The 14,173-nt window shown below is 49.2% G+C and overlaps 5 protein-coding genes across 5 annotated transcripts; 1 reads left to right on the top strand and 4 right to left on the bottom strand.

Annotated features, from left to right (window-relative positions):
- Window positions 1–674: 674 nt before the first annotated feature.
- On the top strand, window positions 675–3,077 carry V1513DRAFT_440366 (uncharacterized protein). Its single transcript, XM_066897358.1, has one exon. It carries the CDS (start codon window positions 939–941, stop codon window positions 2,658–2,660), a length of 1,722 nt encoding a protein of 573 aa, XP_066754777.1. The 5' UTR covers window positions 675–938; the 3' UTR covers window positions 2,661–3,077.
- Window positions 3,068–5,274, bottom strand: V1513DRAFT_411610 (cation efflux protein). Its single transcript, XM_066895733.1, has 2 exons — window positions 4,875–5,274; window positions 3,068–4,824 (listed from the first exon to the last, which is right to left on the bottom strand). The coding sequence occupies exons 1-2, from the start codon at window positions 4,954–4,956 to the stop codon at window positions 3,503–3,505; spliced, it is 1,404 nt and encodes a 467-aa protein (XP_066754776.1). The 5' UTR covers window positions 4,957–5,274; the 3' UTR covers window positions 3,068–3,502.
- Window positions 5,275–5,497: 223 nt separating this feature from the next.
- Window positions 5,498–7,380, bottom strand: V1513DRAFT_440363 (Alg9-like mannosyltransferase family-domain-containing protein). Its single transcript, XM_066897357.1, has 2 exons — window positions 7,190–7,380; window positions 5,498–7,141 (listed from the first exon to the last, which is right to left on the bottom strand). The coding sequence occupies exons 1-2, from the start codon at window positions 7,322–7,324 to the stop codon at window positions 5,768–5,770; spliced, it is 1,509 nt and encodes a 502-aa protein (XP_066754775.1). The 5' UTR covers window positions 7,325–7,380; the 3' UTR covers window positions 5,498–5,767.
- A 284-nt stretch (window positions 7,381–7,664) lies between these two features.
- On the bottom strand, window positions 7,665–10,464 carry V1513DRAFT_376130 (ras guanine nucleotide exchange factor domain-containing protein; the record flags this gene model as incomplete). Its single annotated transcript, XM_066894919.1, has 3 exons — window positions 7,665–9,083; window positions 9,132–10,037; window positions 10,087–10,464. The coding sequence occupies 3 exons, from the start codon at window positions 10,462–10,464 to the stop codon at window positions 7,665–7,667; spliced, it is 2,703 nt and encodes a 900-aa protein (XP_066754774.1).
- Window positions 10,465–11,353: 889 nt separating this feature from the next.
- V1513DRAFT_430277 (uncharacterized protein) lies at window positions 11,354–13,579 on the bottom strand (the record flags this gene model as incomplete). The annotated part of the gene is made up of 3 exons (XM_066896343.1): window positions 11,354–13,177; window positions 13,237–13,389; window positions 13,544–13,579. The coding sequence occupies 3 exons, from the start codon at window positions 13,577–13,579 to the stop codon at window positions 11,354–11,356; spliced, it is 2,013 nt and encodes a 670-aa protein (XP_066754773.1).
- Between the last annotated feature and the right edge of the window lie 594 nt (window positions 13,580–14,173).

Genomic DNA, 14,173 nt, shown 5'->3' with positions numbered 1-14,173 from the left:
CTTCTTACATGATATCTTAGCATTGCATCATTTGCAAATAAAAATTATGTGCCGGCTGGCCTTGCTAGCTACAGCAATATATGACATGGCAAAGTACGAATATGGCCTTGAATCTTTTGACATATCCTGCACTAAATACTGTTTACTCGCAGTGAAGCAGTTTTGCTCTTATTGCCTGTCGTATGCATATTCGCTAGATGGCCCATTAGTTACTTGGCAACGTACGTAGCATTCCATGAGTTGGCTGCCCCCGCGCAATGAAGATGTGTTTTTCTGTTTCTGTGTGCGACTGCTCGTTGATTGTATCTTGAAGTGTAGTAAGCATGAAGCGAAAAGCCGTGTTGAAATAGATAGGCAATATATTTATTTAGATATCCGTACATTACAACAGATAATTTATATATTTCCATTGTAGAGCATAAAGGGGCAATGCGGTTTCAGCCTTTTCAGGGCGCAACGAGGGAAGAGCCACTAAACTGAACGCGGCTTAGTTTGTTCCTGTCGCTCTCCCCCGGACATAGACCCTAACCGTTCTATTAATATTACAGTTCTTCACCACCCATTTTTATTTTTATATTAATTAATTAGGTTTTATTGCTTATTCTGGTATTACAACAACATCCTTGCACAAGACTTGCAGACTCCTTCCTCGACTCCTCGCAAACACTCGTCCACCTCACCACGCGCAGTCATTTTTTCTTTCTCTCGTTCTCCCCGTTTTTGTCCGAACATATTCCTGGTTTTCTCGTCCATAGAGGTGTCGCTTATTTTAATCTTCCGTTTCGACTCTCTGCTCGCTTCTACATTCATTAATTAATTCAATCATTAATTACGCCTGCCGCTAGCGTTTGCTTATTACTCAATACATGCCGGCACCTGGCAGCATCGCGTCCGCGCCATTCTCTATCTAATTATTATTATTTATAATATAATAGGCCATGTCTGTCCCTCCGTTGTCGCGACGCCCATTCTCTCCTGCCCAGACCCCCATCTCCGCACCGTCCTCGCCGGCCCACCGCCCGCGGTCGACGGCGTCGTCGCTCTCGCTCTCGTCTGATCCGGCCGCCCAGCTCTCGTCCTCTTCGAAAATGCCGTCTTATGGCGGTCAGCATCCGCTCCCGCATCCATCCTACTCGCATTCCCGCACACCATCTATGCCTCCTGCGGCGCCTTTTGACCAAGGCCATTTGCTCGCGACTCTGGGTCCTGAAGGCCAGCACGCGCTTATCGCCCACGAAAAAACTCTCGATCTCTATCGTGCGAACGTCAAAAAGACACAGGACCCTAGCATCCAGTTTGTCTTTGCGCAGTACCTTATCTCGACAGCAGTCGCTCTCCCGAATGACCCGCCGAGGCCTCCTCAACGAAACGAGCGGAGGAGTCCTGAGAATCAACGAATCATGAAAAACAGTGAGAGCATAGTCTCGTCGAACTCGAACAGCAGCGCGTCAAGTCACAGTGTACCGTCGTTATTTGCTACAGACGACACGCACACGCCCGCAACCTCGTCCACGACGAACGCACCTGCGCGGCCGACGTCCCCGACGCCGTCCACGTTATCTTCAAACACCAAAACGACATCATCCGGTGGATCTGTGCCCCCGAACATGCACAACCGTGAGCTTCTCCTGCGCGAGGCTGCTACGGTACTGCGTAAACTAGCCGACCGGGGCTATCCGGACGCGCAGTATCTCCTTGGCGACGCGCTCTCATCCGGACTCCTCACGAACGGCCGTCCACACCTCCGGGAGTCATTCGGCCTGTTTGTCTCCGCGACTAAACACGGCCACTCTGAAGCAGCCTACCGGGCCGCGCTGTGTTACGAAGAAGGGTGGGGCACTGCATCGGACGTACGCAAGGCAGTGCAATTCCTGCGTGCAGCTGCCGCAAAGAATCACCCTGGCGCGATGCTCAAGCTCGGCGTGGCGTGCTACTACGGCCAACTCGGTCTCACAAACCACCAAAAGGAAGGCGTTAAATGGCTTTCTCGCGCTGCCGAAGTCGCGAATGAAATCTTCCCGCAGGCGCCATACGAGCTCGGTGCGATCTACGAGACCGGCTTCCTCGATATCGTGATCCCGGACCCGAGCTACGCGGCACAGTTGTACGCCCGCTCGGCTGAACTCGGATACACGCCTGCGGCAGCGCGATTGGGCCACGCGTACGAGCTCGGCGTGCTTGGATGCCCACAGGACCCGGCGCTGTCGGTGCACTACTATACAGTTGCCGCGCTGGCTGGCGACGCTAGTAGCATGCTTGCGTTGTGCGCGTGGTATATGGTTGGCGCGCCGCCGGTTCTCGACGTCGACACGGAAGAAGCGTTTGAATGGGCACGCAAGGCAGCGGACGGGGGACTGCCGAAAGCAATGTATGCGGTCGGACATCTCTACGAGAAAGGCGTCGGCACGCAGAGGGACTTGTTGGAGGCGAATTTATGGTACGTGCGTGCTGCTGAAAGCGGCGACGAGCGGGCACAGGCTCGATTAAAAGCGCTCAACGCACAGCCTGTCAATGCCGTCGACAGCATCCTGTCCGTCAACTCGATCGGTCGGAAAAGCAAAAAGGAGAAGGCGTCCTCCGGATCACCGAATAAATTGAAGCGAGGCGAATCTGCAGTGCATGAGGATCTCGATAAGGATAAAGATTGCATAGTCATGTAGTACCAATTTGGTTCTTTTTGTGTTTTGAGGTATCATGGGATAGGTTCTTGTTATGTCATGAAAGCGGTAATTAATTTTGTTACAGTCTGCATATTGAAGTAGTATCATCGAGTGTCTGTGTGTAATCGTCGTCCTGTATTTTTGGTTCGTTGTTATTTTAATAGGCGTATCTCTTGTTTTAAACTGAAAATTACATTTTTGTGTATATGGTTTTGTCGTAAATATGGGCTGTGTGGTTTTTTTATAGTTGTCATTATTATTGTCATGTCGGAATGTTTCTGCATAAAAATTGAGAGTCTTTAATGTTGTATGTACATGTGCAAGGGTTACCATATCATATCATATCATGTTTAGTGTTAAACGAAGAGTCGATCGGTAGTAATTATCTGCACGCATCAAATAACTATCCAAATCTAAGATCGCTTCTCATCATAGATTTATTTTATATATTTGTTAATTACTTTAACCAAACAAAAAACCGATATCGTCCAAACAATAAAAGCGCAATCTAAAATTACGGCACTATTTACGTATTCCATCTTGTTTCATTAGTTACCATGAGTCAAACCGTCTTCCAAACCATTTATGCTCGATGTTAATCCCACAAATTGTGTTAATGACAGTACTTGTAAATCCCATTAACAGAAAAAAAACAAAATCCCGAGCCCATGATGAGCAGATGACATGAATGTCGGGTCCTACTACACGTGACCCAGTCTAAAACCGATGATCCACTCCCTCCAAGAATCTATCACAAATGCAACCACAACAACTTATTAAAGAACGAATATATAGGTTAGAACTCTACTCCCAGCAATGCCGTAACATGCATGATTCTGAACTTATCGAGAAAGTGAGCGTCCATCATCCACACCATTCGCCGTGCCATTCTTCACGCAACAAGCTTCCTCCGCACAGCCATCCACGCACAAACAGCTTTGCTCGCCCTGAAGAGCCTTGCCGTCTACGACAGCCCCTTCCGCATCCCCCTCCACTAACGGATGGTCCATATTCGCACCACTGACGTCCCCATGCACGGACGGTGCGGCGGAGGATCGGTTCGAACGAGGCGTGTCCTCGAATTCGGGCTGGATAGTTGCAGAATGGATTCCGTATTCGTGCAAACAAGAGCGGATCTGTCTACTTAGCTCCATGTACTCGTCCGCCGAGACCGAAACAGCAACATGTAGACTCGCGATGAACAGATTCTCTCGTAATATCCAGATATGGAAATCGTGCACGCTCTTCACGCCTCGTAGCGACAAAATCTCATCTTTCACGTCCAACATGTCAATCCCTTTCGGTGCTCCTTGGAGCAGGATCTTGGACGCCGATTTAACGAGAGGTAGCGCTGATGAGAAAATAATACATGTGATTAATAGCGAGACCAAAGGATCAAAGTAAAATCGCCAAGAATAGTCCGTAAGCCAGATGAATAGCGCGGTCGCGATAACACCGACGTTGCCTAGGGCATCGCCCATGACATGCAGAAACACGCCGCGCATGTTGAGCGATTGTGTGGACTTGACTGCCTTTTTTTTCAACCTGGTCGAGGTGAAAGACGGAGCGCTTGAGACGGGGTGCGATTGTTCGTGACCGTGGGAATGGCCGTGGTCGTGGTCCGAAAGCAAATTCGTGCGTTCGTCTCCCGCCACCGAGGCCTCGTACTCCGACGTCGAGGAGCGGATATTCTCGTCCCGCCGTCGCTGCTGCGCCAGCGACTCTCGCACCACAGCATTCGGCAATAACGCGCCGATTTCCATCTCATCGGTATTATCAATATCGGCGCCGTGTCCATGTAAGTGTCCAGCCTCACCACCATGCGAATGCGAATGGCCATGCTCATGGAACAGTACCAACCCAACGAGATTCGACACCAAACCCGCACAGCCAACCCCCATCACAAGCTGCGGACTGGTGATAATCTGTGGCTCGACAAACCGTTGAAGTGCCTCGAGGAAAATTGTCAAACACAGCGCGAGCAAGAACACGCCATTGACGAGCGCCCCAAGGATTTCGGCTCGCTGCCAGCCGTACGAGTATTCTGAAGACGCCACACGCGAATTTGCTACCTTGACGGCCCACAGGGCCACAACGAGCGAGAAGACATCGTTGAGCATGTGGAAAGAGTCAGCGACTAGCGCAAGCGAGTGTACTGCGTAGCCTGTTGTACTTTGTTAGACACATCCAGCAAGCATATGGGTACGGACTGACCAATGATGACTTCCAGAAGGAAAAATGTCGAGTCGATCACGAGAAGGCAGATGATTCTGCCCTGCTTACTCAGTAGTGCCATCTCTAATATTCTCGTCAGTCGGCGCCGTCAGAGATGCCGAGCTGTTCGTATTTTGAAAACGTGCAATAACAGGAGGATACTACTGCGGTCGTGAATTAGTACCCTTTCCGTTCGACAATAAACAACTATTTTACCAAAGAGAAGCCGGCCGGGACGGTGTATTCGATCGGTGCACTAGGCGACAAAAAGACAAATGACAGCGAGAACGCCTCACACAAGATCGTTTATCGGCGTATAAACACTATCTGTCAAAGGCAATGGACACGACAGGCTGGAGTATTAAAAACCGTGCACGTATCGGTGAAAGACGGGAAGGCGTCACTCACCTCAGACGGGAAGATGTCAAAAACGTTTCCAGCCGGAAGTTAGGCGGGTTAGGGCTGTATTCCGCGCATGGCGCCACCGGAAACGCGTCTCCGAGTTTACCCCCGCAGATTCTCTCATTTGTTTTTATGTCCCGACGGCACTCTACGTATGACTTATGTCATTCATTGCTCGAGGCACCAAATGCTGATACAATCTTTTTTTAAGATATTTTATACTTCTGCAAACAGAATACTTGGCCCGTTTCGATCTATCGATAACAATTTGAACCCGTAATGGTGTCACTGGACCGATGATGAGCACAACCATCATCTATTTGGAAATGTGCATGAAAATCGGCCCAAGGCAGCGGAATCGGAACCTGGTAAAGACAAGAGCCAACCTTAATTACTTGAACGCCGGCTGTCTCCGCTGATTACATAAGATTTTACATGCCGAGTGTGCTATTTACATAAATTCACTACTCAATGAAGTATCCACTCATATCCTACAGTCCTCTCCTTGCAAATATAAACACACGCTCTTGTAACTGCACAACATTATTCCACCACCCCCCCATCTCCCAAAATCGCAGCCCATATTGTCTCCAAGGAGGTACTACCCCCCAAAGTCCCTTGACGCTCCCAATCTCAACCCAATCCTGATCGCGTCCAAAAACATTTGCCGGCCTCTTCTCGAACGTGACAAGCACGCCAATCTCGCCCAACATGCTTTTCAGTTCCTCCGAATTTTCTGTGCGATCATACACAATATCGTCCCGCTCGAACGTAAATAGAGTGGCACCAGACATGCACGTCGGCACGTCAAAATGCACAGTAACATTGCCCACGTCATCACCCACTGCCGCCTTCGCATTCGCTAACGCGTCTAATCCCTCATGTAGGGCTGCAACAGCATGGCCACCGGGATAATTCGTGCTTGAAACTGCGAGCATGCCGGCTGAGATCATCAGCGTGGCTGCCACGGACGCAACAACCGCGATTGTAGCCGCCAAAAAAATGACATTCTTGCGCATACGATTCGAGATCCACGTCGCACCAATAGCAGATGCAAGTACAAAAACTGGGACAACGTACACTATAAACCGCCACTCCTTATGCGGTTGCAAAGAATATATACCAACGAACGCAGCATAAGGAACAAGCAGCATTCCTACCCTTCGCAATTCCGCAAAACCACCGACGAAAATCAAAGGTATCGTGACCGGATTGAGAAGCATTTTAGGGAGATGCAGACTAAAGTACGTATGCCACGGCTCCGTCCCCCAATTTGCCGATTGTCCTTTGATCGCGTTAAAATAAAACCCGTAGAATTCGGGTACGAGAGGAAAATCCCAAAAATATGAATCCACGAGGCCGGACGCAAAAATTCCGAGAATGCCGCCAATCGACCCAGCAAAGATTATAGAGCTGAGCCTTAGCTGTCCGCGAAGTAAGCTGAATGCGCCAATAGCCGCTGTCAGAATGAGTAACTCCGCCCTGAACACGATCGTCGTGAACGCTAGAACTGCAATCGTCCGCGCTGGCTTTCCGGAAATATAGAAACTTGTTGCGAGCATCGTCAGCGGAAAAGCAAACGTATTGGGCAACGTCCTGCTCGCGTAGTAGATAATGTGGAATTGCGTGTACTGCAACATTGCGAACCATAACGCCGTCGATTTGCCAAAAACATTTGAAATAGTCCTACGAAAGGATACTATGCTTGCCCAATTGATCACACCGAGGATGCCGCGGCATATGTACTGCAGTGCGAACTTGGACGGCAGAGGGGCAAGTACCTGGAACGGTTTCGTCAGTAACGCGACGGCCAACGCGCCGATAAACGTCCGCGGAACAACGCCAGGAAATTCAAAGTGATCATACTACGTACATTAGTCACTACTCATATGTGTTATAGAGATTCGACATACTGCCTGAAGATCGCGCCCGTGAATCAATAAATCGTGAATCGCGTGTAAATTAAACGATTCCTCTACCTTTGTGTACGGCGATACAACCAGATGTATAATTATCAGTACTAAGAACAATAAGTCCAACAAGTCCATGGTGTGCGATCCTACTCGAGGCGCAGTTGCGAACACTGTCGTGGACAGCAGCCTCGATCACTGTTTGTTGGATTGTTCATTGTAGTAGTGTTTCTTCGTTAAGTGAATACAAAGCCCTCGCATCTTACAGCGCAATAATCTGCATTGATTATCTTTCGCGAAATTCGTCAACAATAATATATATAAGCGTTTTACTAATGAAATGGCAAGGTGCCTAGCAAACGAACCATACAATTACAATGCCAAACAACTACAAACGTAACGCCAAAAACAACTTGCCGCCAATACAGCCATCCAAACACTATACCCACACAAAATATTTGTACCATCCTAGGCATTCTTAACTACTTGACCTCTCATCATTCCAACTCACGGCGTCCGTCACAGCCGACACATCAATTCCGGCGCCAATAGCACCATGCGTCTGTGTACCACCAAGTTTAGGTTCGACATTACAGCTCCGTCGGTACAGTACATGCTGATCCTGCAAATACATCTCATGCACGCGATTAACCTCGACGTCCAGCCACGCCTGCAACTCGGGCACTTCCTGGAACCTGTACGGCACCTGAAACCGCTGCAAGTCTGCGATAATTTTCGTCGTGCGCACATGCTTATCAAAGTTGATGATCGGTGAGGAATCCTCCATGTCCGGATGGAACGTGCGAAAGTCGGAATTACCTTCATCCGCAAAGGTCAGGTCGGTGAGGTAGACGCCCAAGTATGGGATACACGGCGGGCTCGTGTTCCGCAGAAGCGTGCGATATGATGCGTAGTTCTTCTCGTACACAATAATACTCTTCAATTCCGCAAATAACGAATGATATCGCGGAGGTAATATTTCCCAAGTTTTCTTCAAGCGCAAAATTACAGAACTTTGCAGCGCACACGTAATCGCCATCAAACAATTATAGTTTTTTAGCTCGAGGCATTTCTCAGCAACACGGATCCAGTGACGAATTGTATTCATGCGGACTTTCACGTCACCTGTCAGGATGCTCTCGCCGATCAAGTTCGCAAGGTCTGTCGACAACGATGACATTGCCTTGACGTTCACGGCCGTGCTCTTTCCAGCCTTCTTGGAAAATTCCTGCCCAAGAAGCTCTTCCGGTACAATCTTACAAAACAATCGAGATTCTTTCACGGTAATTTGTCGTGCTAGTTCAAGTGGGTCAAAATCCAGAATATTTGGCGCAAGTTCACCCTCACGCACGTAACGCGCGACTATTGCCAGATGCAACTTATTAACGATCGGCGTTGGCACAGACGACGAATCAGGCAATAATATTCCCAACGATTTGTCAATCCCAAGCTTCGACATAGATCGTGGAACAAGCGGGTTGACAATGTTGACAACTTTCTTGGACAAATCAAGCAACCTCGTGCTGGCAAATGGAAGCGCGGATTTCAATGAACCATTCGCAAAGTCGACAATTATCGGGATCGCCTCACTGTCGGTTTCTTTCCGCCAGTGCGACTCCATCCAACCTTTAAGTGCGTTATAAACTCGTAACCTGACAGCGAGCACGTTCTGCTCGTCAGGTGACAATGATATAAATCTGTGTACTAGAGCTTGCGCCAGAGCGACCGGTGTCGTGAATAGACGAAATGTGAGGAAGAATGTCGAGACGAAGAGTGCGTCCGGTGCCGCGTTGTTGGCTGTCAGCTGCTTCACCAATGCTTCAAGCGATCCTCCTTGAACTTGGCCATCCTCATTATAAACTATCCGATCTTGAAGTGATGTCCGCGTTTTTTTGTCCTGTATGGCGTTAGTTTCGCTACGACGGATTCCGCAACAAATGCATACTTTTTCTGTGTCTGTATCCGAGGGCAAAATCTCCGGTGCCATATTCAACACCTCGTCATCAAGAGAAGTCGCAGCCGTCATTCCGTACGAAGACTCAGACTTTGACGACCGTCTAGACGACGTACCCAACTGGGACTGCAGTTGGTATTGCAGATACCGCCTGTCAACCTCCAAATCGAAATCACCGACTTGATCGAGCACGTACTTCGATTTGGCAAGGCACAGTCCCGCAGTTCGCACGCACGCGACGACGGCGTCAATGAGTTTCTGTGTTTCGGTGACAACGATGTCCTGGTCCTCGAGAGATTGCGCCGCGACGACATCCCGTGCCGCCGTAACAAGTGCTGTTATCCGGTTATACAACATCTCTTTCGCTTCCTCAAGACTGTACACTATCGGCGACGCCCTCGAGCTCACTGTTTCAACTAAGGCAAGCAATTCCCTGCAGGCGTGTGCGGCCCGTCGAGTTGTGAGAAGGAGTTTGGCCGGCGCGCGATTATCAATGTAACTACTACTCAAAAATGACCCAAGACAGACCAGAGTTGCATCGTACAGGAAATTCAACCTTGCAAGCGCCGAAACAGGTTGATACTCGAAGGTCCAAGCCGCGCAAGTAAATCCGCCGTCCTCCACACTGCCACCAATTTCTGAAGTGTACTCAACTGGCGGCGTTGACGGCAGGTAACTATATTCATCCGAGTCGAACGAATCGAGGAAAGCGGCGGCGCGTTGGAGAATGCGATATGTGTGCTGGACCATATTTTCTGAAATCAAGTTCTCCATAGACTGATCCTTCACGCAAGACAACAGCCCGGAAACTTCCTCTAACAACGCGTGCCGAGATGCACCAATATTTTTGGATTCGCGGACGAGGTGTGAATCCTGACTTAAGCAGTCGGTCCCATCCTGTAAGCATTAGTACCATCCCTGTTCTTGTTTTTGAAGGCAGACATACGAGCAAACTCCGCACGCCGGATACGATCGTAGTGACAGCGATCTGCGAGCTCCGCGCGTCCTCCGGCCGCGGATTGACGAGCACGTTGAGTACGGCAACAAGCAGGGGCCGCACCTGCTGAACGTCGTATGGCTCGCAGTAGTTCGAGGGAATCCATCCTCGCTTGCTAGTTGCAATATTAGTGCCGTCGCCCCAGCCTGTTGCGTGGAACGAATGGAGGAGTATGAGGTCTCCCGCTTCGAAGTCTAGACAGCCGCCCGCCACGGAAGATTCGAGAGCTGATTGGTCAAAGCTGTGCGTTGCGCGTAAGAACGGGTGGTAGGCGACGTAGCTGTGCCCTTGCGGCGGGGATACGGAATGGATGTCGCCTGTCGCCATCTCGGTGGATGTTGGATATGGAATTATTACTAATTTAATCCAGTGCGATGCTCTCCCTTAGTTGCAGTGCGAATCAAACGCGCACCATGAACAAGAATTGTCTTGCAATGCGCGATCTATAGATGAGAGGGAAGCGAATCGTGTGGCTAGGAAATGAATAAAGATAAAATCGAAAATCGATCAGTTGGAGTTGGAGTTGGAGTTGTGCGCTGCGGCAGAGATGATGATATTTGAGATTGGATCTAGGGTTGGGTCTCTGCGCAGCAGCGCGTGGTTCGTATCGTATGTTGGGGCCGCTTCAATGCCACAAGATATCGAGGTCTGCAATTGTGGTATCCATTAATACAAAATTATTTGCTGGTAGTCCAATTGCCTAGGTTCTTAGTAGAGGTACAATGCATGTCGCTATTCATGCTACTATCTTCTAGCTAACTAGCAACTCCGCGGCCGTTAATCGGCGAGCCATCGACGCGAGAAGTCTACAGCTACCCAGAACTCTCTGATACATATACCTAATTATTACATCAATAAACAGATGCAGCATTCGCTATCGATTTCATACGTTATGTATTTATTGCCGAATCAAATAATATTGTAAAATTCGGTGACAAGCACTGCATTTTCTACATGTCAAAGCCAAATAAATATATAACCAACAATGTCCCAAAAGCTAGTACCAAGCAGACAATGTGATCTAATCAAATATCCAAAGTATTCCAAGTGAACCAATGATCAAAACGACAAAAACCTCGTCATCGTCCCGCGCCAACAACACATGCAATCAAAATTTTTATAATCAATCCGTCGCTTTTTAAAACTACATTTTTAAGCGCCATACAAAACGAAAGCCGAAGAAATGGGATATCAATCAACAACTGGCCAAAAAATCTTATTTCTTCTTCAACGTTCCATTACTAGCAGTGTCGCCATCTCTCCTCCAAAACTTTTGCTTCTGTGAGATCGACGTGCTCTTGAAACGCGACAATCCGCCACCGCCCTCCTTCTTGCTCTTGATGGTACCATTCTCCCCACCGTTCGTCGTTGCCACAACTGGGACTGGCGATGATATCAACGACGTGGGTGTTGACATACCGTTGCGTGTTAATTTGCCGTTCAGTAGTTTAGTGTTTGAATCCGCGGCAGATGGTGGCAATTGCTGTTGGATGGAAGAAGTCGAGGAGGCTGACGATATCGGTGGAGATGATGCAGAAGTTGTCGTAGTCGATGACGGAGATGTAGGCAGAATCGATCCTTGCGGTGCCGCAGAATTTGGAGACGACACGATAATCGGTGTCGCTTGCTTGACGGCTGACAAGGAGGCTGACGATGCCGCAGCAGCGCCGTACCTCCGCGCTTGCTCATAATCCTCCTCCGAAATCTCTTGGTAGAACAATATATACGCACACGCAAGACCTGGTTTGTCGCCGAAGAAGTTTGTCACGTAGTCGTCATCCACGCGCTCGACCATCTCGTCATCATACAACAGCCACCCAGCGTGCTCGGTCTTCACAATCGACACATAGTGGCCGTGATACGGACCGCCGCCAATATGCACGACCACCGCATACAGCTCGTAAAGACGGTCAGGATCCTGAACATCTTCGGTCGTGTTGAATAGTCGAAGATGGTACGGGAACATGACTTTATGGAACAGCTTGACGTTTCGCTGCATGTCCTCCGTGAACTTGAACCTTTTGAGATGTAGAGCGAGAATGCGCGGTAGCCGGTTAATCTTCATACGCTTTTCAGCTTCCTGTAACCCACCGCAGCAATCACAATGGAACTTGTTCGACTCGCACAGCATCTCCGACGCCGAAAACTGCCGCAGACAAGACGTGACCGACGTATGCTGCTCCAGGTCGATGGATAGATCCAAAAACATTTCGTCGCGTCTTGACACGTTCTCGCAGGTAAGACACTTTGTCTCTGATGTCAACAGGCCCTCAAACAGCTCATGCACCCAACGCGTATTCGAGACCTGCTTGCTGTTGTTCTGCCCCCGCAGCTTGCGCTCGTGCTGTTCGACATTGTCCACGATCTCATTTAGCAAAAAATTAAAAAATTCGTGCGCGTCCTGATGCATCGACGACCGGAATAGCTCATTTTGTCGCTTCAAAACTTCAATCAGCTTCGCCGGCGACACAATACCTGTACGACTCTTGTTTTCCACCATGGCCTCGAATATGTCCTTCAGCGTTGTGAACAGGCTTTCCTCCATGTTGTAGTACTGATTCATGCTATGGTCCATATTAATAATCGGCCCATTTGTCAATGCTGTCTTTTTCTTCTGCTCGGGCGTGGTCGAGTCATCCCCTCGCAACGGAAGAGAGTTCGAAATAATCGTTGACCCGCCGCCGATCACGGTCCCGTTCATCAGAGATCCGCTCCCATTGTTAACAGCAGTCGCCGATGAGGCAGGCGATCCTCCGCTTCCGCTACCATTGCTCGAGAGTGCCGAAATCACGCTATTACCGCGCTTGGACTTTGTGCCGTTCTTTTTGTCCTTCGTAGTCTTCGTGTTTTCTGCCGCCTCTTTATCCGCCTGCTGTTTCAGTGCAACGAGAAACGGGTGGGGATTTTTGCCGGGTACAGATGTTCGGCGTGGTCGAAGCTGACAGGTTTCTGCGGGCGGATAATTGATGATCGCATCACGGAATGGTTTGGAGTAGTATAGACATTGCAGAACGGAATTGCAATAGCAGGTATACCCGAACTATGGATAATGTTAGAACCCAATTGCAGCGTACGACGTATCTATAAACAGATACACACGTTTTCCATGCCAAAAAACTTGTAGCTGCCATCATCCTGCTGAGGAAGGGAATCCAGGCCATTGGAAATGGCTTTTTCATCGACTTGGGCAGCGGAGGTGGCTCCGGTGGAAGATAAAGATTTGTTGGGGAAAGTGGCGGGTGACGGCGAGTTCTAGTGGTTCGTTAGCACTGTACAGAATTCCTTGGTTAAGCGGCTTCGCGCGTCATTGAGTGGCAGTCCGAAGTAGACCACGCGGATAGCTCGAAAGCCGACGGGCAGAGGAGGCGCGAGATATCGAGAAGCCCAGTAGAATGGATGCACGTACCAAGGTGTTCCCACCCCGCCGCTTGAAGAAGGACATTGGCTAGACGGCAGTGTTGCAAGATAGGCAGGATAATAGAAGAATCACTGAAATGGCGAAGGTGAAGCAAAATGTGCTTGACGACAAAGAAGTAATGTGGAGAAGATGTCAGAAGGGTTGGAGTTGACATGTATGGAGAAGCGTGGGGAACAACCCTGTACAGGCAAGCGCTCCGATACCAACCCCGTCGAGACTATTTGATTAAGAGACGGCCATCATTAAGGTCAGGACCAAGACAACTTAGCTATACCAAATAGGGCAGACTGGCTGCCGGAATGGGCACCTTCAGTATAACGCTAACTGTATACAGACTAGCGCAGATGCTACTCTGCCGAGATGCACCGTCCCCGATTACCGTGACACATAAAGTACGTTCACGTGCTTTCCGCTCACTTCAATGGCGGTTAGTATCCACGTGATGGCCCATATTCGATATAGTCTGCAGTACAAAAATAAGAGACCAAGCCAGACAAGACGAGATAACAACTTACTGCATCGGCACAGCAAGGTCGGCCGACTCTGGGCCAGGCCGACGCTGATCGAAATACTTGCTTGTCCAGCGATTTCATTGGAACTAACAGTACCTACCCCAAG

This window comes from Lipomyces chichibuensis, assembly GCF_038497645.1.
Source record: "Lipomyces chichibuensis strain CBS 12929 unplaced genomic scaffold V1513scaffold_7, whole genome shotgun sequence".
In the NCBI taxonomy this organism is placed as follows: domain Eukaryota; kingdom Fungi; phylum Ascomycota; class Lipomycetes; order Lipomycetales; family Lipomycetaceae; genus Lipomyces; species Lipomyces chichibuensis.
This window is presented reverse-complemented; position numbering and strand designations above follow the sequence as displayed.